The sequence below is a fragment of the Corvus moneduloides genome, chromosome 11, assembly GCF_009650955.1.
Source record: "Corvus moneduloides isolate bCorMon1 chromosome 11, bCorMon1.pri, whole genome shotgun sequence".
NCBI classification, from domain to species: Eukaryota; Metazoa; Chordata; class Aves; order Passeriformes; family Corvidae; genus Corvus; species Corvus moneduloides.
The window spans coordinates 1,033,434-1,056,630 of NC_045486.1; the positions used below are offsets into that span (position 1 = coordinate 1,033,434).

General features: G+C 51.8%; 1 protein-coding gene across 3 annotated transcripts in view; it reads left to right on the forward strand.

The window, feature by feature from the left end:
- PLXND1 (plexin D1) overlaps window positions 1-23,197 on the forward strand; it is a 70,433-nt gene that overhangs the window by 27,114 nt on the left and 20,122 nt on the right. Inside the window, exons 9-24 of one of the 3 annotated variants that reach the window (XM_032121189.1) lie at window positions 1,139-1,246; window positions 3,052-3,141; window positions 3,986-4,079; window positions 6,465-6,628; window positions 8,227-8,378; window positions 8,528-8,627; window positions 11,759-11,898; window positions 12,264-12,431; window positions 14,358-14,448; window positions 14,612-14,887; window positions 15,795-15,944; window positions 18,887-19,001; window positions 20,018-20,125; window positions 20,800-20,912; window positions 22,117-22,224; window positions 22,759-22,889. In XM_032121189.1, the coding sequence (XP_031977080.1) occupies window positions 1,139-1,246; window positions 3,052-3,141; window positions 3,986-4,079; window positions 6,465-6,628; window positions 8,227-8,378; window positions 8,528-8,627; window positions 11,759-11,898; window positions 12,264-12,431; window positions 14,358-14,448; window positions 14,612-14,887; window positions 15,795-15,944; window positions 18,887-19,001; window positions 20,018-20,125; window positions 20,800-20,912; window positions 22,117-22,224; window positions 22,759-22,889 (2,108 nt within the window). The remainder of the gene's footprint in view (window positions 1-1,138; window positions 1,247-3,051; window positions 3,142-3,985; window positions 4,080-6,464; window positions 6,629-8,226; window positions 8,379-8,527; window positions 8,628-11,758; window positions 11,899-12,263; window positions 12,432-14,357; window positions 14,449-14,611; window positions 14,888-15,794; window positions 15,945-18,886; window positions 19,002-20,017; window positions 20,126-20,799; window positions 20,913-22,116; window positions 22,225-22,758; window positions 22,890-23,197) is intronic. The other 2 variants (XM_032121190.1, XM_032121191.1) reach the window with 2 other exon arrangements.

The window sequence follows — 23,197 nt, forward strand, 5'->3', positions numbered from 1 at the left end:
TAGCTGTGCTGGTTTTCTTTTAACTCTTTGGATTCCCTTGGAAGAGGCTTGGGACTGAAATCTCTCCCCAGTCGTTTGCTTTGTTGTTTTGCTTCCCTTATCACGTTCATCTCTGTTATTTAATCTCCTTGTTTAGGCAGCACCAACTGTGCTTTGTTAAATGAGTGTCCTGACAGAAGTGAAACATTTTTTCCACAGTCAAACAGGCACTTCGAGGTAGTTCCCTGACCCCTATCTAGGTCTGGGGAGGGCAGGAGAGAAACCTGCCACTTGCTACTTGTCCGGTCCCAGGGATGTGTCCAGCTGCAGGGATGTGTCTGAATAGGCATCATAGCACTGGAAGGGCAGGCTTGGCCTCTCCTTGGAGCAGCAGCAGCACTGGCATCAGTGGAGCCACAGCAGGATAACCTTTAATGCAAGCAAGAGGAAATCTTGCCTGCTGCAAATGATTCTGCATAATGGACCAAGTATTTTGTTGTCTTTTACCCCAATGGCTCCACTGTCACAGGCATTACTCTGGATGTACCCTGGGGCCATGCAGAATCTGGCTTCATTTTTGCTGTAGTTTCGCAGTGTGATTTACATCTCATGAGAGAACAGGACGGGTTTGTCACATAGACTGGAATTCTGAGTCAGCTCCAGTGTCTGAGACATCAATTTAAAACGAGAACAAAAGTAGGGAGACAGATGACCTTTTAAAATCATTTTTCAGCTTCATTTAAGCCTTTCACTGCAGCTACCCTACTACTGCAGCCCCCTCGCTGAAGCCCCTCTGGTTCCTCATACCCTCTCTCCATGCACACGCAGCCTGTGCACTCCGCAGTGCCGCTGTGCAGGATGGAGACCCTGGAACACAGACTCTCTGCTGGCCAGAGTGAGCAATGCAGGGGGTGGGAGAGGGTCACACTAATAAATCTGCCATTGAAGGTGGCAGTGCCATCTTTCAGAGTCATTCTGGTCCTGTCACTGCCGGAGTGGCAGCTGAGGTGCAGGTGCACGGTCACTGTGCATCTGGCAGTACCTGTTTCCCAGTGAAATGAATCTTATCAAGGACCCTGATGGTTCCTCTTCCCTAGTTGCTGAGGATGCTCAGCATGCACCCAGCTAACCTCTTTTTTTTCCTTATTTTTGTACCTAGCAGAAGAAAATTGACTGTCCTCAAATAGTACCTGCCCCTTTGGAGCCGATGCCCACAGGTGTATCTCGGGACATCATGATCTCACTGGCCAATGCAACTTTCTCTAAGGTAAATGAGTTCCTCAAGGCATTGGGAAGGTTTGGAGAGGTGTTTGGGGAAAATAAAACTTCCCATTCCCTCGTGGGTGTTTGCTCCACCATGGAGCATGCCAGTGTCATGCTCTCCCAACACCGCATGCTGGCCTGGCCCCAGTGCCCACGCTGAGGAATGAAGGACACAGCTCCGAGTGGCAGGCAGGGAGCCCTGCACTGTCGGAGCCACAGTGTTTGAGTATAGCATGGAAGCATTGTTTAACTTCAGGTCATCACTGCAGAGCTTGTTTGGTGTGAAAAAGCCTTTTTTGTGAAATTTTCTGACACACAAGCTCTAAAAGTGAAAAGCAGGAGTGGACATCAAGTGGTGCCTTCGGAGATGTGCTGCATGCCAGAAAGAACCAGAGGAATTTGGGGCAAAGAGGCTGAGCACTGGGATAGTGCTTGAGTAAGCTCTGGTGTTTGTAGAAAGCTGCCCTGAGTGATTTTGGCTCAGATCAACAGGGCTCATGGGGCCAGGTTTGCCTTGTCCCTCCTGATGATTCCAGCATGCTGGGCAGCCAAGTGGCTCCTTCTTCTTCAGGAGAGGAGAGTTTTGGAAGTGCTGGTGGAGCTGTTCTGGGGTGCTGGGGGGTGCTGCCAGGGACTGTGGAGGCACCACTCCCACCACACCTTCTTGCCCTCAGCACAGCAGCAGAGCAGACCCTCGTGCCTGGATGGGGTGGCCTTTTCCTGCACAGCTCCAGCCTCCAGGAAGGAGGCTGTGCCCTCTGCAATCAGAAAAACAGGGTGAGAAATCCTTCTTCCTTTCTGGATGCTGGAGGTGGCTGAGGAGGAAGCAATAGTGCGTGGAACCCACAGGAAATGGAGTCAGCAGGAAAGGGGCAGCAGCACTGCTGCTCTGGGGCAGCTGGACAGGCTCTGGCAGTCTGGCTCCCTTCCACCACCTTCTGCTCTCTGTCCCAGGCTGCTGGATAGGATTTCGTCTCTTTCCCTCTCTGGAGGAACTCACGAGTGCTGCTGAAGTGGGAAGCCTCAGAAACATGTGCCCTGACCCCTTTGCTGCAGTAGGGGCACTGCACAGGCAGGGACGTGAGGCCAGGGGTATGGGGAGCCTGCAGAGCCAGAGCTGCCTTGTGCTCCAGTAACACACTGGGCAAGATTCTCCCTGTGTGTTTGCTGAGCCAGCAGCTGTCTGCCAGGAGTCTGGTGCTTCCTTCCATGTCTTTTATCAGATCTGCCAGTATTCAAAGGATAGTTAGACCTCAGTAGTGGTGGAGCATCAACTGCTTGGAGATAGGATTTTTTCCTGCAGAATGTGGGCACAGCAATAATTTGGTGCAGGATATCATTTCATACCAGGAAAACAGGATGGAAGTCTGTCTTTGAACATGTTGTCAGCTGGGTCCTCATTTGAATTAGAGATTTGCTCTGTGTAGTCATTGGGAAGAGGAGGAGGAAGGTTACTTTGAGCCCAAGTCACGGGCTGGTTTGGACAAGGTGGCCTGGGACAATGTTGGCTCTCAGTCTGCACTGCAGCATGAGTTCCACACACCCTGGCCCACAGGAGCTATCGTACCCCGCTGTTGGGGTTACAAGAGCTCAGCCAGGCACAGCTCCTGGTCTGTGTGTCCTGTGGGCCAGGCACAGCTCCTGGTCTGCACCTTTAGTGTTGGGTATCATCTCCTGTTTGACTTGGACAGAGCACAGGTGCCAATGGCAAAATCAAGCTGGGACACAGGCCCTGCCGATCAACTGACAGACAGAGAACTGCACCAAACAGTTTTTGCAGCCATTCTGCCCTTGTCTTCCCTCTCCTAGGAGACAGCTCTGGAGTGCCATTTTGGGACAGACAGGACATTTGAAGCCCGGTGGGTGAACTCCTCTGCCGTGGAGTGTGTACGTGTGCTGGTGAGTCGAGGGGTGAGGCTGCCAGCCCTGCTTCCCCCAGGCTGAGGTTCAGGTCCAAGGGCAGGCAGGGTCTCACCCCCAACCTCCCGCCTGGCAGTGGGACACCACTTGCTCTCTTCCCTCCATCCCTCACTCCTGCATTCACCCCTCTGGCAAGAGGCTCTCTGCATGTGCTGATGCTGGCAGGGCGCAGACATGTCACCGGTGCTCCCAGTTCCGTGGGGATCTGCAGTGGCTTTGGCCCCTGCTCCCCTGGGGCTTGGGAAAGAGCTGCTTGTTTACCTTTCTAAATGGAAAGAGTTCAGTTCAGGCAAAATTATTTGGCCACCTTTCAGGGTTGCTGTTTCTGTAGTTTTTATTTTGAACAAGGAATTGGCCTAAGAAAATGCTATGATACTCACTGGAAAGTAGTGTGTGGTTGTCAGAGGGCAAACTGCACCTGCAAAATGCAGCAAACATTCGGGCTTTCACCAGTAGCAATATTGCAAGTGTAAGCTGGAGAAGAGCACTTTCCTGTCACGTCACCTGTATCACAGCCCCGCACTGAGAATGTGCAGACAGGCCAGGCTGTTCATTTTCCTGTCTGTTTCTGCTAAAAATAGCAGCAATCCAGGGCTCTGTGCTCACCATGATGTGCCCTGTGTCCTGGTGCCCTTTAGTGGGACTTCAGCAAAATGATTAAAACAAAACAGCCGTCCCCCTTCTTCTGCTAAAGATAAGACCCTCGTGTCTGGAGGAGCAGTGGTCAAAGAAGCCTCATGAGGAAGGTTAATCCATGTAGTGTATGTGCAGAACTTCCTATTTTACTAAATTTTGTAAGTTTTTGTTTGTTTTTTGTGTGCAGCTCCACACATCAGAAAAAAGCCATCACTTCCCAGTGAACCTCCAGCTGAAGGACAGACCAGACAGATTTATCGACAGTCCAGAGATGATGACAGGTCTGAGTTGAAAATATTTTTATGCTGCTCTCATCTGGTTGGCTTGAATGGCTCTCAAACCTGGGCAGAGTTTATGGCTGCAGGAGAGAGACCATGGCTCCACTGGGCACAGCGCAGTTCCTTCTCTCAGGCACACTCAAAAAGCATATTTACCCAGAGTCACCCCCCATGAACGTGAGCCCAGAGCCCAGACTGGCACCCACGACATCCCTGTTACAGCCAGGTGAAGTCAAGCCCCGCCCAGAAGTGCAGGCAGCTCAGGTCTCACTGCCAGCAGTGCATGGCGTAGGTGACACCAGTGCTCTCAGTCACAGCAGGGATGTGGGCTGGAGAGAAATTCCTCTGGGGGAGAGAAGGAATGGGGCAGGGCTCTTCCCTCAGCTCGCACAGGAGCATGGCATCAAGGTTCCATGTGCTGTGAAAATTGAGTCCTTCTTTTTGCTTCCTCTGCTGAGAAGGAATAAAATGTGTAAACACATTTCACCCCTGGCCTGTTCTCTGTCTCTGGGAAGAATGGCTGGATTCCCAAAAAAGCCCTTGCTACATCAGCAAACTGAGGAAGGCAGGCAGTCAGACTCGAAATGAGTCAGACTCAGACAAGGTACCCAGGCAGGATGAGCCCAGTGCATCGGCCGTGGAGCCGGGTTTGCACAGCAGCTACCACCACACTCTGTGTAGCTGGAGGTTTGGCGGTGCCCCTCACCACAGGCTCTGGCTGGGGGCAGCATTCCTGAGCTCCTTTGCCTCTCGACAGTGTCAGCAGCTGTGGCAGAAGGGGCTGATTTATCTGAGGTGCAGAGGAGGAGAACCCAAAGGGAGCTTTCCTTTGATGGATGGCTGTGACAGGGACAAAGACACGAGCACCGACAACCAGTGACCAGGATAGAAAGGTTTCCCCGTGATAAATCCCTGTGAATGAATGAGGATTATCTTGCAAAGTGAAAATACCTGGAAATACCACCACAGGCTGGCATGAGATCTTGTTTCTCTGCAGAAAGAAGAGGGTGTCATTTTGTGATACAGTGGTAACCCTGAGGAGGGGGGTGGGACATTGGGCTTTGGTTGTGTAGAAGACTCAGTTCTGTGTGGGTGGTGCTGGGAGCAGGAACCACAGCAGAAAAAGCATGGTGGAATTCCCCTCCTCCTGCATGGAGAAGGAATTCGTTTACACAGGCCATGTTTGCATCCATCGGAATTGGCCAGAGTATTTGGAGTTCCCACGGGACTGTAAGGCTGCTCTGGCTCCTCCTCGCCTTGCTCAGGCTGGTGTGAGTCACATTAGAGAGACTGCCTTGCATCAGAGACAGAGATCTGCCAGACAAACACGGGCATCTTTTGTAATGTCTTTAATGAAATCATTGATGTAAGTGTTTATTATTTCAGTATTTATTAGCTTTTATTGTACACTCTGTTTTGATAGTCCATTGAAGGACTACAAGCTCTGGTGTTGGTTGGAAAACCACCCAGTGTAACCCCCTGGGAGGACTGCAGATGATGTGGAATAAGCTTTTTTTTTGTGGAGAATAGGAGAGACCCTCGGTACTGGTGATGTTTTGTTAGTGTGGCACAGGCAGAGTGTTGGTGCTGATGATATTTCATTAGCACAGCAGAGTGTTGAGGCTGAGGGACTCATTAGTTGCTCATGAAGTGCCTTAAGATGCTCCTGTGAGCAGAAGTGCCAAATGTGACTGTTTCTGTGTTTTATGTACTCTTGCAAAGTCTCCTTTGGGGAAAAGGGTGTGAAAGCCATGTTTCCTGAGCAGTTCTGACCGTTACCTCTGTGGATATCCACACTCCAGTGGCAGAAGTCTTGAGGCTGGAGAGGAAATGTAAGCCAGGGCACCAGCTAATGGAGATGTGAAGGCAGTATAAGAAAAACATGTGGAAGCTGAGCAGATCTGAAGGGAGAAGGCAATGAAAGGGGTCTGTCATCACAGGGGGAGGGAAAGGAACTGTAAACACTGTACAAAGCACAAACCAGCCCATTTTTGTCAGTGTGGAAGCAATGTGTTTGCTTTGCTGGCAGGATGGAGCCAACTTCACCAAGCAGCTTCCCATGTGGATGCTGAGAGTTGGAAACATGTAGCATAAATTGACAAAAGGTTCCAAGTTCGGGTGTTGCTTGTTTCTCAAGGGGGAGAAAAAGGAAAAGAAAGTGCTAAACTATATAACAGTGAGAACAAGCACCCAAGCCTTCTGGGAAATCTGCAGGACGGTAGCCAAGTGCACTCTATGTGCAGACTGCTCTGCTCATCCGCTGGATTTCAGATTTTACTGGGATTAATGTAGCCGGCAGGTGGTGGGAGTGGGAGGGGTTTAGGCTAAGCAAAGCTGGGAGAGCCTCAGGCCTGGAGCTCATGTTGTCTGTTTTCTCTGGTGGTTCAGTGGAGGTGTACAACTGTGCGACCGGCAGTGCCGACTGCTCCCAGTGCTTGGGGAGGGAGGACCTGGGGCACCGCTGCCTCTGGAGTGAGAGCAGCTCCAGCTGCAGGCTGCACACCGAGCCTCCACAGGTCTCTGAAGTCTGCCCACCTCCTGAGATCCGGAAGGTAAGACCCAAAAGCAACATGGAGGGTGCTCACGGTGTGGTGTGGCATGGTGGGTGGTGCCAAGGGCTGGAACTGGCCGCACTGTCCTGCCTGGGGCAGAGAAGGATCTGCACATTGTCCCTGGCACAGGATGGGGTCAAGACCAGCACTGAATTATTCAGACTTTCTATGCTGTTGAGTCACCTGGTGCCAAGGACATCTTGCTAGTGACAGGATCCAGTCTTCATCATGTTAGTGGGAAAAACAACAGCAGCACGATGTCCCAGAGTTCCTGGGGTTGGTTAAAGCAAGAAAGATATGTAGGGTTGGTCGAAGTATCCTTATCAGGAATAGCGTTTAATAGAGCATGGCTGAAATGTAATAGTGAGCCCTGTCTCCAGGCACATGAGCTCTGCAGTTTTGCTGAGATTAGGAGTGGCAGAGGGACCTTTGAGCATCATGCATTTTGAAATGAGTTTTATTTAAATTTAAATAAGTAGTTAAGTTTATTGGAGGCCTTTGGATCTTGCGTTCTGCTTAGAGGTATGGTAGGAGCCAGCAAATTAGATCCTAACAAGTGGTAAAGAAAATACATAGACCAGATCTTAAAATGGCATCCCTAGGAAAGGAGAAGCTGGAGAGGTGAAACAGCTAATGTTGACAAGTGTGTGGGATTTCTGCTCTTAGGGAGGCAAGTAGTGATATGGGTGCTGTGACATTGCATGGAGGAGCTGCAGGATGCCCATCACCTGCTGCTTCCCTCTTGTCACCCTGGGAGAAGGGTGCTCCCCCTGAGCCTGTCTTTCCCACACTCATCAAGTCTTATCAGCACGTCCTCAGAAAATAATGGGAGGAAACCACAACTTTCGCAGTGTTACCAAGTCTGTTATTGTTTCCTTAGCAGATAATGGCTGGTAAATCCAAACCTGTTGGAGTTAATGCGAGCAGACAAGCCCTCACAGAGCCCTCCTGGAGAGGGGGAGCACAGCCAGCAAAGAGGGCACCAAGCCTGGTGCCGCCAGGAGTGTTCCACTGGCTGTGTGTGCTATTACCTGTGCAAAGGGGAAAGAGCCATTCCTTCTTGGAGGGGTTTGTTTCACCTGCTGAAGTTCACGCAGCCCCTCATGGTGCTGTCACGGTACCACAGCCAACACCCTGTCCCCTCACAGCACTGGGGGCAGCAACTGTCAGGTGAAACCAGTGGTGTAGGAGATGGATTCAAAGCTGGGATGTGGAAGAAAGCATGTTTCTTCCCAGATGTGTTTGCAGCTGGAATGATCCGTGACCAAACCCCACTGCCCAACACAGCATAGAAGTGTGATAGTTTCTCCTCTGCCAAGCCAGAGAAAGGAGAGTGTGGTGTTGGGTGCACTGGGCAAGCAGGAGTGTGAGGAGTGATTCCGTCTGCTTCACAGGGCTCAAGTGGTGCTTGGGCACTGGGATTGGCTATGGGATGAAGGCCTGAAGTTCCTGGTTCTCCCCTGACCTGGTCTAGTGGGAGGTGTCCCTGCCAATGGCATGGGCATTGGGACTAGATGATCTTTGAGGTCTCTTCCAACCCAAACCATTCTGGGGTCCTGTGATGCTCTGACTTTATGACCTGCCCTTTGGTGCTGCAGATCGAGCCACTGCATGGACCTCTGGAGGGGGGCACGCTGCTGACCATCCGCGGGAGGAACCTGGGCCGCCGCTTCAGCGACATACTTGGCGCCATCAGGGTGGGCAGCGTGCCCTGCACCCCACTGCCAGATAGATACGTCGTCTCTGAGACGTGAGTTGGGGGAGCTGGGGAGAAGGGACCATGACCCCTGCATGTCCCCTGCCCGTGCCTGTCCCTCCCTGTCCCTGCAGCCAGGCACAGGGCAGCGGCTGCTGCCCTTTGCCGCTGGCACTGCTGCCACCTGCCTCATCCATCCGCAGAGTCGTGTGCCAGACCGGGGAGGCTCACGAGGCGTTTTCGGATGTGGTAACGGTTAACGTGAGCCGGGAAGGGAGGTCCAGGGAACGATACTCCTACGTGGTGAGTGGCTGTCTCCTGAGTGTTTCTTTGGTGATTCCTGTGCCCCTTAAAATGAGTCTGCAGCTCCCCACGCCTTCTGCAGCCGGCTGAGAAACAGGATCTACAGCTACCCCTACATGTGGGGGTCCGCTGAGGTGTCGCCTCAGCTGTGGTTACCTGTGTGGGGTGTGGCAGGACTGCAGCAGGATGTTGGTGGCACAGCTGCACTCCCAGACTCAGTTCCTGTGGCGGTGTGTCTCGTCCTGGCTTTATTGACAATTCTCCTGCTGTAAAAAGGAGCCTTAGTTTTCTTGCACCTTTTTGCTGAGGTGCTGTTACAACCTGTGAGATTTTTTTGAGACTTGTGAAGTCCCGTTGTGCTAAGTTACATTCCATGAACTCACATTATTTAGAACTGATATTTTTGCTGCCAAGATCGTGTTAATTTTTGCATGAAATAATGTGTAGGGATTAGACTGAAGCTAACCCCGTGTCATTGTACAAATGAAAAGCTCTTTACAGCTTTGTGCTGTGCTGTCTCACAAAGATAGCTTTCATCTCTATAAACCTGAGAGAAATCCATGCATTTCTTCTCTTCCCTACATAAACCTTGTTCTTGGTTGGACGGTATTCATGGACAGCCACGCTGGGTGGGTGCTGAGGGCACGTGGAATGCTTGGAGCCTTTGTGCCTCCACTGCAGCTTCATCTGGGGCAGGACAGCCCATGCTGCAAGCTGCTGTTGTGGGAGGAGACCTGTAGCCCCAGGAAATACTTTGATTCCTGGTGGCTATTGTGAGGGATTTGGGGCAGATCATGGAGTGCCATTCCCCCACCCTGTAGCCAATGACAGGTTGGGTGTTTAGTTCAGGGAGGGGTACACAGCATGCAACCAGCACAGGCGTGGCATGTCCCAGCCCCCAGCAGAGCCAGGCCTGACTGCATGGGGAGAGACTGGTGAGGTGATGGCACTGCCAGGCCAGTCTCAGCAGGAGTTCCTGGATCCTATTTCCATAGTTTCCAGGTGTCCAGGTTCACATCCCAACAGCCCCTGAGATCCAGCAGTTGGGAGTGGATTAAGGTGCCACTGGTGGCATATGACCCAGTGAGAGTCCCTTGGTTTGGGGATCTCAGGATGTGTGTGCTGAGGTGGCACATCCCCCACTGCTGGTTGCTGTCTGGCTGGCAGAGGGGAGAGGGGCCCGGAGAGTGGAAATGGGCTGGGTGGCTCCTTCACCAGCTCTTAGCTTGTGAGGAAAAGCCTCTCAGGAAACATCTGTGGAAGCACCAATGCTGAACAAAGCCAGTCCCTGACCTCAGCCTGGGTCCATGGCAGCCTTGTGCCGGCAGCTCCTGGGCAAGCTTAGGGAGCAGGGCCCTTCCTGGAGTGGGAGAGGAGCCGTTCCTGCTTGGGTGGCACAGCAGAAAGCTGCTGTCTCTGTCTATTTGTCTGTCTTGTTTGTCTTAGCAAAGTTTGGAGCAGATATGAGGGAGTGCCCTGCCTTGTGCACGTGTGTTGGAGAGGGACACTACATGATGGAGGTGTGTCACACTGAAAGTGGCTTTCACGCCATTTGCAGACCAAGCAACACTCTTGTTTTCTTGGTTCTCCTCTCACATCTGATGGCATGCAAATGGAGTAGCCTACACCATGAAAGGCTGGTCTTGGTGAGGCCTGAGCTTGGGCACTGATACAGTTTGCCTGGAAAAGTTTAAAAGACTTTCAGAACTGCCCTTCCAAAGAAGGTCCTTCATGAAATACCAAATATTGTTTGTGTGCTATATCTTTCAAAGTCCCCGTTATACATGTCTCTCTAGAAGAGACAGAATTCAGCTGTAATTGTGCTGAGGAGGAAGGAGAGGCTTCTTCAGGACATCATAGCAGGCTATGGATGAGCTGGATTTGCCAAAGCTGCGATGGAGGTGATTGGTGCTGGCAGTGCACCAAGGGCAGCAGCCGCTGGCTCCGGCTAAGGGGAAGGGCTTTGGGGAACAAGAATAATCCTCTCTGCTGATGCTGTAGCTGCACTTATGAATATGTGGGTTAGGGGCCAAGGGCAGGAGACAGCTGCCTGCAGACACCCAGGGAAATACAAATTAGCAAAACAGATCTGGTGGAAATGGGTGACAGCCAGAACCAACAGAGGAAGTGGCTGTAGAGGAGTGAAGCCATCTGAGCGTAGGACAAGGGCAAGGGTAGATGTTAGTACATGGGTTTGTGTGGCAGGGACTGCCAGGCAAGGCATTAGCAGCAGGCTCAGCCTGCACTGCCTGCCTGCGTGGGTCTGCTCTGCATGAGCGAGGGGTGGGCTGGGGCTGAGTGGGGCCAGCCCCTGTGGGTCTCCTGCCTCAGGGCATGTGCTGTCTGAGAGAGAGTCACCAGTGCCCTGTGGAAGGGTCTTGAGGTCATAATTTGCTCTGCCCTGGCTGTCCTGCTCAAATGGAGCAGGGACATTGCCAGCAGCCACTCCTGGGGTGTCTGTGAGCAGACAAGAGGGCTCAGTGCCGTGTGAGTTATCAAAGCCTCCAGCTCATGAATCTTAGGAAGATTTCCAGGGGCTGCAAACGCAGATAACACACATGCTAATTTCTGCTGCAAATGGCAAGAGGCAAAGCAACTTCCCCCTCAGTTCCCATTGCCTCAAGAGATGCAGATTTGAAGCTTCCTCGCCAGGGGTTTGATATTCAATTATCTAAACCCAGGTGGCCATTTTCACCAAGCTCAAGGTGGGGCTTTAACATTATCCTTGCATTTAGGAGGACATGGATCTGGAAGTGCTGAGATGGTGAGGGAGGGAATGAGTGAGAAATTTCCTTTTATTGACGGACCTTGAGCTGTTGCTGGCTCTGGACCCCCTGATGGAAATGTGAGGGGAATGGTGGGATCCTGGGCTCCCATTTGGCCCCATGTTTCATTTACAGCTGGTATTTAGGGACCCCAGAGAGTCACAGAGGTTTTATATGATCTCACTCCTTAGTGTTTGTACCACTTCTCTTGTTCTGAAACCCTGCCAGCAAAAGCTTTTGCTGTGCTGCTGTTCGAGCTTCACAGTGCTGGACACTCACACGGTCTGAATCAATTCCCACGTACAGTGTGGAATATCCAGCTGCAGATTTACTAGGCTAGAAAACATATTTCCCCTTTGTTTTTAGCTTCCTGTGGTGCAGTCCGTGGCTCCTCCAAATGGCCCGAAGGCAGGAGGAACAAGAGTGACCATCAGAGGCACCAAGCTGGACGTCGGCTCAGAGCTCCGTGTCCTCATCAACTCCTCCAAGCAGTGCACTGACCTCAGGTGGGAGCAGGGCTGGGGGCTGGTACTGGAGTAGTGATGAGAGCCAGAGCATTAGGAAGGTTGATACTGTCCCCCAAGAAGTCAGGCAGAGTGAGGATTTTGGTGGGGGGCACCAGTGCATGCTGGAATAGCATCGCCCTGCCTGCCCTTCCCCTCTGTCTGTCTGGGGAATCGGCCCAGCAGATGGGATGGCGTGTGCTGAGAACTGCTTGTTAGCAGGCCTGGAGTAACAGGTAGCTGGCACGGGACTGGAAGCTCCTTGTCATCTGTGGCTGCCACCTGCCTGTCAGGGGGTGCTCAGGCCAGACTCCAGCCTCTGGCTCAGCCACGGCTCCCTGCAGCTCACCCTTCCTGTCCTCCCGCAGCCGCACCGACAGCATCATCACCTGCACCATGCCCGCTGCGGAGCTCACTGCGGCTGTGCCAGTCTGCGTGCAGTTCGAGAACAAGTCCTGTGCCAGCCACAACATCACTTTCAAGTATGAAAAGAACCCGGTTATATCAGACATCAACCCCAAAAAGAGCCAGATCAGGTGAGATCCTGCCCTAGCTGAGACAGCCTGTGAAAGAGAGGGTCAGTTCCAGCAGAGAGAGGGTGGGGAGAGGGTCCTGCCAGGAGAAGGGGGCTTCTCAGCCCTGGGCTGCATGGGTATAGAGGGCGCTTCAGCTTGCTCTTGGGGTGTTCCAGGGTAACCCCAGCATGGGAGTAGAAGAGGTCTCACACACCAGGACTGTCCATAGCTTGTTTTGATGCATTTAGGAGTGGAAAAATGTCAGCCTTGGTAACTATACTGTGCACACCTGGTGAGTACTTTGGGGAGTCCCAGGTGGGGGCTCTGTGAGGATTTTTCTTGGCAGTAAAACTGCTGGAGGATGAGTTTTGTAATTTTGGATTTCAACCTTCCCTGAGGTCACAGTATTTAATTTTTAAAGTGTGTTGCTTTTAGTTTCACATCTCTGTGGAGTTCTCAGGCTTCTGTTCCTTTGGATACCATGGTGAAATACCACCCTCCTCACCTGTGGCACCTGAAAAACCCGGGGCTGACTAGGAAATCTGGGAGGCCAGCAGCTGTGCCGGCAGGACATCGCTGAAAGCAGTGCGCCCAGGGGCGAGCATGAGCAGGCTCTGGTGGACTTGATCTCCTTGGAACAAAGCTGCCTCTCTGTTCCCAAGCACAATGCCAAGGCTGCAGGCTGTGGGAATGTCAGGGGAAAGGCAGAGCCATGACTCAGCCAGGCACAGCCCCTCGCAGGCTTCCAACTGCTGAGTGGCAAGAGCAGTGTCTAAAAAGAGACAAGGGAAGAATGTCCTGCCCATAGTCACAAAGGACACCACTGGGGTATTTCTCAGTCACCTTAGTCTGCTTCCTTGGTACTTACAGCAGTTCCCAAATTTCAGAGAACAGGGTCCATAACTGCAGGCTCTCTCCAGCCTCCAGTGTGGCTCATGCAGTCTGACTGCTTCAGCACATTGCTGGGCTGTTGACCATGAGGCGTCAATAACTAGTGTAAAAGTTTAGCTGGATCTGATTTCTCTTACCATATGGATAAAATAATCCCTATAACCAAATCTAAACCAATACAAAAGTTGTACACTAGTCTGCAGATGTGACAGGCTCCTAGTTAGAAACTTGGGTCATAACTTCCTGGTGATATCCCCAGGCTTCAGAGAACCCTGGGGCCTCGTGCCCAAAGTCACTGTGCTTGGAGTGCTCTTCAGATAATAGGATTTGTGAGTCTTGCTTGTTCCCTGGCAAATACTCCAAACAAGTCAAATGTGATACGGGGGAAGGGGAAGGTAGATCTAGGGTGCAGTAGAGTGGTGATGGTTCTCCAGCCATTGCTCTGCCTTGTGCACATCGGGGCTGCTCGTTATTCTTGCTAGTTGACTGCACAGTGAGAGGCCCATGTGTTGCATTCCCCCCAAGCAGATTCAAAACATAGCAACTTTCACATTTTGATCTAAATCAGAAGTTCCTGGAAGATGCAGGATGAGGAACTTTTCCCTCTCCAAGTCTCATGGTTCTCTGTGGGTTGCTGCAGGGCAGGGGCAGAGACAGGGACAGGGGTATGGGCGGGGGCAGGGGATGTCTCCTGGCCATAGCTTTGCAGGCCACTTACATGGCCAGTGGCCAGGATGTCTGCTGCATACCCTGGCATGCAGAGGCTGCTCTTCTGGGCAGTGGGAGTAAGGGGGACAGCTCACTGATGCTGCAAGAGGCTCCCCCCTTTCCATCACAGCATCTACTCCTCCTGCCTTCCTTTCTTCCTTGATATTGTGGTAGCTGTGTGGATCTCTGCTGTAAGTAGGAAGAAGACTTTGGCTGTTGGGTCACATTTTCTGCTCAGGCAGCTTGGAAACATCTCTGAGAAAATGACAGGAGGAAGACGCAGCCATCACATCCCACGGCTGCACTGTCCTCTGCAGTCACCCTCTCTTTCTTCCCTTCTCCTCAAAGCGGGGGCAGGATCATCACCCTGGAAGGAAGAGGTTTTGGGCTGGTCCAGAATGTGTCCATGGCTGTCCGTGGCATCGGCAGAGAGCACACGGTGGGTGTCTTAGCTGGGTGTGGCCCAGTGACGGAGCAGGGCTGCGTGCCTGCTGCCAGAGGGTGGCCAGGGTGTGAAGCTGAGGTCTTGGCCCATGTCTCAGGATGGGCTGGGAGCACTTGTGGTGCTGGGTTCTGACATGCTCACACTCTCTTGCTTTCAGCGCTGTAAGGTTCACACTGACACCGCCATCACCTGCCCCTCTCCAGCTGCCTCCAACATTACTGTGGGGAGCAAGCCGGCCCCCGTCGATTTCTATCTCAATGGGCGCCTCTACACAGATGACCGCTCGGCTCTGGATGAGGAGATGTACCCCGAGGAGGCCCTGCACATCAGCAAATTCAGCCTGGGGTACTACGCTGACCCCCAGTTCTCCACAGCCAAGAAGGAGAAGTGGATCAAGCACCATCCTGGCGAGCCCTTAACTCTGGTCATACATGTAAGAGGGTGGTTGTTACAGCTCTGCTTCTCTCTGGGTGCTGCCATCTCCACCCTGGGCAGCTCCTCTGTCCTAAATACCAGCACAGTGACTGTCCACAGACACAGGAGAAACAAGGGGGTCGATGGGAACTGGAGAGGCAGGAGCAGGTGATTTTGGCTCAGCCGGCAGCTTCTGCATCTCTCTGCCCCAGGAGATGCAGCCTGGTCTGGGGATGCCTTCTGAGGCATGATGCCAGAGAGCTGCCTGGGGAGGGTGTTGTAGCAAGGGGCTAAATGAAATACTGGACATATGGAAAAGAAGGACAATGCCCTGGCCTGAAACCAGGCAGGTGCTACAGAAGGGCCTGACAATAGGTGTTTATTCTTGCACAAACAGATCATTCATTCTTCTCTTTGGCTACTGAATTCAGCTCAGCTCACAAGGAAGTCAGGGTGCAGAAGCTGAGTGGCCTGGACAATGAGCAATAGTAATTCAAAGGCCATTGTTTGCTGCAGGATATCCTAATTGTTTGCAACATGCTCCAGAAATGTGCTCCCCCTTTCTCAGGCTTTGCAGGCGCATCCCCTGGCTGTCCCCTCTGCTGTACATCCTTCCCCCCTCCCAGATGGGCGCTTACATCCTTATCTTCCATGCACAGCAAGCCTGATCAAAAGCAGATTTTTCCAGGTTCCATAAGGGGCTTGTTCATCCTATGTCCCATGCTGAGTGAAGAATGGGAAACAGGAAAATCGGGACTGGCCCGGTTTTGGCTTTCCTGTGGAGTACTGGAAAAATGTCCTTGGTGAGGGAGAGTCTTCCCAGGTCTGCAAAACAGCAGGGAATATGGAAAGTACAGCAGGAAGATCAATTGCAATTCTAACTGCTATGCTGCAGCCTGACATCCTGATTTTATTTCTGTCTTTAGAAAGAGCCTGACAGCCTGGGCCTGGAGAGCAATGAGTACCAGGTGAAAATCGGCTTGATCTCGTGTGAGATCCAGATTGTTTCAGACAAAGTCATCCACTGCTCCATCAATGAGTCACTGAGCTCCTCGGAAGGGCAGCTACCTGTGACGGTGAGTCCGGAGCCTCCGCATGTGGGGCGGAGGGGTCTCCTGCAAACCCTGCGGGTGAAGGACCTGCCCAGCTCACTCCCTGGGACCCTGCAGAAGGCTGCACTGGTGGAAGGGTGGACAAAGCACGCCATGCTGGCAGCTGTCGCAGGGCAGCTGGTCAGCAGGACGCAGGGGATGGGGATGAAGGCTGCCCCGAGCTGTGGTGAAGGGCTGCTGTGCTCCCAGTCATGGGGTACCCGCAGCTGCCTGCTGAGTTACTGCACTGTGCTGGGGGAGGTTGGTCAGTTCTGGTAAGGCACAGTGAGGTCTCAGGCATGTGAGGCTTTGTCACCTGCAGTGATTTTCTGCTCCTCATGAGATATGTTTGGGGATTTCCTTAAAGCTTTAAGCCATCGGCTCTGCTCCCACCAGCAGAAGGGCTACAAGTGGCTGTGAGAGTCCAGCCTTCACCAAGCTGGGTCCCTGCTGGGTCCCTGCGGTATGACCAGGAGGGTGAGAGCAGTACTCAGGGCTTCCAAAGGCTGCTGCTTTCTCACTGCAAAGAGTTCAGTGTTCAGGGTTGCTGTTCCTCTCTGTGTCTGCAAAACTCCCCACACTTTGTTACTGTCCTGTTTTCCAGAGGGTTTGACTGAACTGCTGTGCTTGCCCTCAGTTTCCCTCATGTCATACACAGCCCATTGCCATGCTGGGATGTGACTGTGGCTCTTTGTATCTGGAGAGAAAATGCCTCCACCTCCGTGGAGACCCCGCTGCCCCCTCCCGGTCCGTGTGTTGGCAGGGCATGGATGGGAGCCTGAGGCATGGGTGGGGAGGAGAAGGAGGGCTGAAGGGAGCTGGGGACCTGTGCAGTTGGGCTGCCCAGGAGAAAAGCACAAGGATGCACTACCAATTCACTGACAGGGTTATCCAGTTTACTGGCAACAATCTGAGGTGTATGAAATTCTGTTGCAAACTGGAAACATGGAAATGCAGAAGTAACATAATTTTTTGAGTCATCTTAACAGGAATTTTAAATAGGGTAATTTAAAAAAAATTTTTTGTAAGAACTGAGAAACAGGGGAATCCCTTTGTGGAAGAAAAGGAAATTTGAGTTTGCTAGTCTTGGTGTGACGTAAACCAGTCAGGGCAGGTCCCCAGGAATCAGGAGAAGGATATCCAGCCCTAAACATCACAAGGCTGTTCAGAGTGCACCAGCAATGAATGTGCAGCTAAATAATCTGCTTATATTCATACCTGTGCACCCTTACTAAACCTACAGACGTGGTTGGGGCCCTCGCCTGCCGGCCATTCCACAAGTGGCCACTGCCTTGTAACACACCAGAAATGGCTTTGGTGACACAGGGCAGGCATGTGCAGGGGCCTTGCCTATTGAGTAGAGCTGTTCAGATACACAAGAGAGGCTTGTCAAGACCTTCAGGCCCATCTTTGTTCATGACCAAACAGTTTAAACATTGAGTTAAACAGCGGCTGTGGGATGATTTTTTCTCTGAAAAATGCAAAAGGCTGAGCTGGTGGGGGAAAAAAAAGACTCAAAATACGTTGAGGAGCTGCTTCATTGCAGCATTTCAGAGGGAAAAAGTGGAGATCCTGAGGCCGGGCATGTGGCTGTGAGACTGCTGAGTGAACCTGCCCAGGTGCTCTCACAGTGCTGTGGCTCCTGTCCCTGATGAGCACCATGGCTCTTGGACAACGTGCCAGGGTAGAGACCAAAGCTCTCAGTGTCTGGAGCCTTCCACTGGCAGCAGCCATGCCCTCACCAATGCTCCTAGAGCTCGGGCTGGATTTCCCTCAGGGTGGAGCTGTGTGTGACATGGTGTCTGGTGGTGGAGGTGGTGGGAAGATCCTTTTTGTGGGATGGCTTTGGTCCAGTGGCTGAGAGCTGCTGGAATTTCACCCCAGTGGGCACCGTTCCTGGAGGGGTTTCCATGACACAGGAAATCAAAGACTAATTTTGATTAATCAAAAGATTAATCAAAACCATAAGATTACTGCAGCTCTTCCCTACCTCATTTCAAGTTTTTTTTTCTCGAGTTTCTCTCACTTCTCATTCCGTGGGAGAAGTGAAACTCACATTTCCAGAAGCGAAAGCCTTGTGTGGTCATGAGTTTTCCTTATGAGATGATGCTGTGGAATCCTTTCATCCCAAGGGCCCAAAGAGCTGTTTGTAAACAGCACCCAATAACTTGCCAGCCTGTGATGTGTGCTGGCCTCTTCCCTTCTGGAGATCAGGAGACCCAAGGACTGAGCTCTAGGGGTTTGTGCTTGTTGTCACAAGAAGTACAGGCTGGGAGCAGAGCCAGCACCTTCTGACACCCCTTTCACTGCTTTAGCCACGAGATCATTACTCGTCTATGGTCTTATTTATTTTTATTCCCTTAGTTTATTTGTATTTCAAGGACTTTAAAGTTTCTTAACCCTCCTTCTTCTGCATGGCAGCAGTTCTGATTTTGGAGGAGAAAGGCTAGTGCAGCAAGGGTCCAGAGGCTGTTCAGAGCCATAACAAAGTTGATGATCAGTGGAAGTGATTTTCTATTAAGAGCAGTACAGGCAGTCTTGTACAGTGCCATGGGCTCTCTAGGAAAGGGCTGTCTCTTCTGGGCAGGTACAGTGGGGTCACGAGGGGGCCTTCAGTTCTGCCACCAATGCCCTGTGGTGGTCCTGGGATGGGCACCACTGCAGCATCACAGCCTGCTGGGTGTGGCCTTGGCATCCCCCAGAGCACAGGAAGGGAATTGGGCTCCCTTGAGATGCACAGAGTCCCCAGGTCTGGCAGAGAAAGGCACAGCCCGGCCTCCCACACAGCCTGGGAGGCTGTGCCAGCACCGTCAGTGAGTCTTTGGGTGAAGGTCTGCTGAGTGCTGCCCTGTGTCCCCCCTGCTCCTGGCCCCTTGGCAACGTGTTGCTCAGCTCCTGCTTTTCCTCCCTCCTTTCTCCTTCCTCAGATCCAAGTTGGCAAGTTCAACTACACAATTGCCATGCTGCACCTTGGGGGAGGAGAAACCGCGATCATTGTCTCCATCGTTATCTGCAGCATCCTGCTGGTCCTCTCTGTCGTAGGTAAGGGAAAGAACAATGTGTTTCCAGGCTGTGCCAAGGTTTTTCTCATTGCATGGGAGGTGTCAAGGTTATTCTGAGTACTGCAGTTGTGCAGTACCTGAAGCTGGTCTGGGTGCAGTAGGTGCATACTCTCTGTATGGCACACAGCTAGTACCAGGACCACAGCTCCCTGCAGCACAGAGCTTTTCCTGGCTGAATCCACAGCTCAACTCTGTTACTTGAACCCGTGATATTTATAAACTTACCCTTTTCCCCAAACACTTAGTAGTTACTATAACACAAAATAAAGAAGCATGGGAGAAACTGGTCTTGGTCACAGGCATGACTGTCCCAGACCATTCCAAAGGTGCTCTTAGCCCAAGGTCCTGTCATCAGGAACAAGCAGTGACAGGTGCCTGGCTAAGTGGGAAGAGAGAGTCAGCATCCTTAGCTGCAAGTCTGAAGCAGGCACATTGGTGTATGTACCTGGCTGGAAGCTTTGCTGCACACCTTTGTCCTTGGGCTAGGGTACCTGCTCATCACATCACATGCCCATAATGACTGCAGCAAAAAACCTGCCAGTTCACAGCAAATGAGGGGTTTATAACAAGGATATAAGTTATTTTTAATAAAGGCTCTAATGCACCCTATTTGTTAGATGCACCACCCATCATTAGAAACGTATTTCTGGAGGCATGGGAAGACTGTCAGACATGAATGCTGTAATACAGGTGGTAAACATCCTCAATTCTCTATTCATTAATCAGCTGGAACATATTAATACACAGTTAAGCTGAATACAGACAGCCCAGACCTAAATTGAAGATGACAGTTACAGCACGATCATTAAATTCCAGCTGGTTTTACTTATTTACAGATAATTGACAACTGCCTGAGCAGATACCAGTCTGGTGGTAGGTGTGAAACCAGCTCTGGGTTTAGCTTTCTGCACCCATGTCAGAGAGAACTGCTCTGATCCCAGTGGCAGCTGCTCCTAAGCCCGGGTCCAAAAGGCTTATTCCCTTCCTCTTTTTCAGCTCTCTTTGTGTTCTGCACAAAGAGCCGCAGAGCCGAGCGCTACTGGCAGAAAACCCTGCTCCAGATGGAGGAGATGGAGTCGCAGATCCGGGAGGAAATCCGTAAAGGTAAGTCCCTGTCTGGATGCCGAGGAGCCACGGCTAGGAGGGGAGTGTCAGGTTAGCAGGCTTGAAGCAATTCACCTTCTGCTGTGATGAAGTTTGTAGAATTATTTGTAGGAGAATTTCTGTCATCACCTGTGAGCTTTGGCAGGGTTTGGGAATGAGGCTCAGTGGCTGAAAGTGTGGCTCTGCCGCTGTCCTGCTGCCTGGCCTGGGCAAGCCACCGATCTCCAGTGCCACCAGCTTCTCTGGGGTTAATGGCCCTTGGCTGTGTCAGAGGATTACTTGAATGTCACGCTAACCTTCAGTGTGCTTTCCACATGGGTGAAACAAAAACTGCAGCACACTCCTCGTAGAGCAATGGGAGAAGTATTCCAAGTGTTGGCACCCACCATCCCGCGGTCCGTGACCGCACCACGTGAGCTGATGTCCTGTCCTGAGGGGACAGCCTGCCCTAGGGCTGGGCTCCTGGGGCAGAGAATGTTCTGTCAGTGGTTGGGGCAAGGTGTACAGTGGTTAAACCCCAATGGGAATGTGCTGCTCAGAGAAAATACAGCTTCAGCCCCCACAAGGGAACAGCTCGACGAGGCAGAGATGAGACGTGCCATGCTTTCCCGTGCCAGCCTGTCTCAGCTGGTGGAGGACTGGGCTCTCACCATCTCTGGGTCTCTTTGTGTAAGGTTTTGCAGAGCTGCAGACAGACATGACGGACCTGACCAAGGAGCTAAACCGCAGCCAGGGGATCCCCTTCCTGGAGTACAAGCACTTTGTCACCAGGACATTCTTCCCCAAAGTAAGGAGACAGCGCGTGTCACGGGCACCTCATTGCTCCCAGATACTTCCCAATCAGTTTAGGGCTCTGCTAAAAGGCTTTTACAGTGTCACAAAATCATTCCACTGTTGTATATTTACTTGTCACATATTTCAGCCTTAATTGTCATCAAAGTGGAGCCGCAGCTCCTGGGGTGTCGTACAAGATCGGGCTCATATGACAGAAGCTGGCGGCAACTGTCCCAGGAGTTGCTCCAACTTGCCTGTTTGGGGCCATTGCACACCTCTTCTGAAAGAGCTCTCACATGAGCAGCGTGCTGGGAACTCCTCCTCAAGGGCTCCAGTGTCACCCCATTCCATTCACCAGAGGCTGAAGGGTGGCTGAAGGGTGAATCTGCCATAGGCAGTCAGGGAGAGGGGCTTTTTGTCCTATGCACGGTGCCCCCAAGCATTCCCAGCAGCTTGGCTGGTCCTCAGGAGCCCTTTGGATGTCTCTGTCTCTCTCTTCCTCCCTGTCCAAGGTTGGGTGTGTGGTGCTCCCAGTAAGATGTCCCTTGGGCACCCAGTCTGAATCTGTCTGCCCGGAGTCCTTTACCAGAGCTGCACCAGACGTGCTGGTGCCGTCATTCCTGTCACCGGCTGCTCCGCTGCGTGGCTGTGCGCCCTTCACTGCGGCTGTATTTCACCCCCGAGGCAGCTGTGTGCCGGTGCTGAGGACTGAGATGATGATTTATGACTGCAGAGTGTTTCATTAGAAGCTATTACTCAGGTTTTTCAGTTACCCAGTCTCCATATCTCTGCACACTAGAGGCTTTAAGATTCAGTCTGGTATATGAATGCTAGAGATTTAAACATTTTTCCCATCTGTTTTAAAAGTTACATATGTTGAAACACCCAGAACTCCTCTATTTTGATTTAGTCTTCTGTAAAGCTTTCTCTTCTGGGAGTTTTCTAGCTGTCACATTACTCTATTTGCAGTCTCCCTGCCCTAACAGCCTTGTGTCTCTGCAGACGTCTGCCTCCCCCCATCCTTGTGGTGTTTGCTCATTCGGGAGGCTCTTGCAAAGTGTTTCAAGGCTCCATAAGCCAGCCCCATGCATGTCTTTGGAACGGGTGTCTTTAGTTCCAATGACATGCCTTCCCATCTTATTCCCCTGAGGTGCACAGCACACAGGGAGTCTCCTGGTGGGTGCAGTGTCCTCCTCTAACACTGTGCTTGGTTCCAGTGTTCCTCTCTCTACGAGGAGTGCTACATCCTGCCAGCCCAGCAGCTCAGCTCACAGGTGGGCTCCCAGGTCCAGGAAACACATCCACTCCTGGTGGGGGAATGGAAGGTGAGTAACCCACTAACAGAGCAAATGCTTTTGGGTGTTGCTGACCATTAACACAGACCAGCACTGGATCAGCTTTGGCTGGCTGAAGAAGGCAGATCTGTGAATCTGCTCTTCCAGCGTTGGCCTGGGATCCTTCCCAGCTCTGTAACTCGGAGGCTGCAGTAAGGTGTCCCTCTAGAACTTCTGAAAGCTGACCAAACCCAGCTCTCTTCCCCTCTCCTTGTAGACCCACTAATTGTTTTGTCAGCCCTCAGCTGCACTTGCTCCATCTGTCTCGTAGTGGGGAGCCCCAAACTGGCCACAGTGCTCCAGGTATCCTCAGGAGTGCTGAACAGAATGGAATGGCCACTGCCACTGGCCAGCTGTGTGCTCCTTGCCAGCAAAGCTGCTGGCTGCATCAAGCCGGGGGAGGAGGGGCTCTTCTGCTTGGTATTTCTGTGGTCAGGAGGGGCATCCCTGCTGTCAAGAGGGATAAAATGTGGAGAAAAACAACAAGCAGGGTTTTCTCAGTCTGCTTTCTAAATTTTTCTTCAGATTCCTGAGAACTGCAGACCCAACATGGAAGAAGGAATTTCTCTGTTCTCCACCTTACTCAACAACAAGCACTTCCTCATCGTGTTTGTCCACGCTCTCGAGCAACAGAAGGACTTTGCTGTAAGAGACAGGTATGAGCTTCAGAACCAAAGACTTGGCAGCTGGAGGAGACTGGTTTATTCCTAGCCCAGAGCAATCCAGCCAGTCTGGGGCTGTGTGTTTCAGTGGACGGTTGAGTTACACTTGCCTACACTTTTCTGTTAGAAATGGATTGCCATAAACCCTGAAGAGCGCTCACTCATTTGGCTTACCAGTAAGAGGATGTAAGCTGACCTGAGGTCCTGCAGCACTGAAAGAGGGTTGGAATTTCTAACAGCCTTAAGAAGGTCCATGAAAATTGTCTGAAAAACTGCCTTTGTATGTTGGGTTTTTTAGTGCC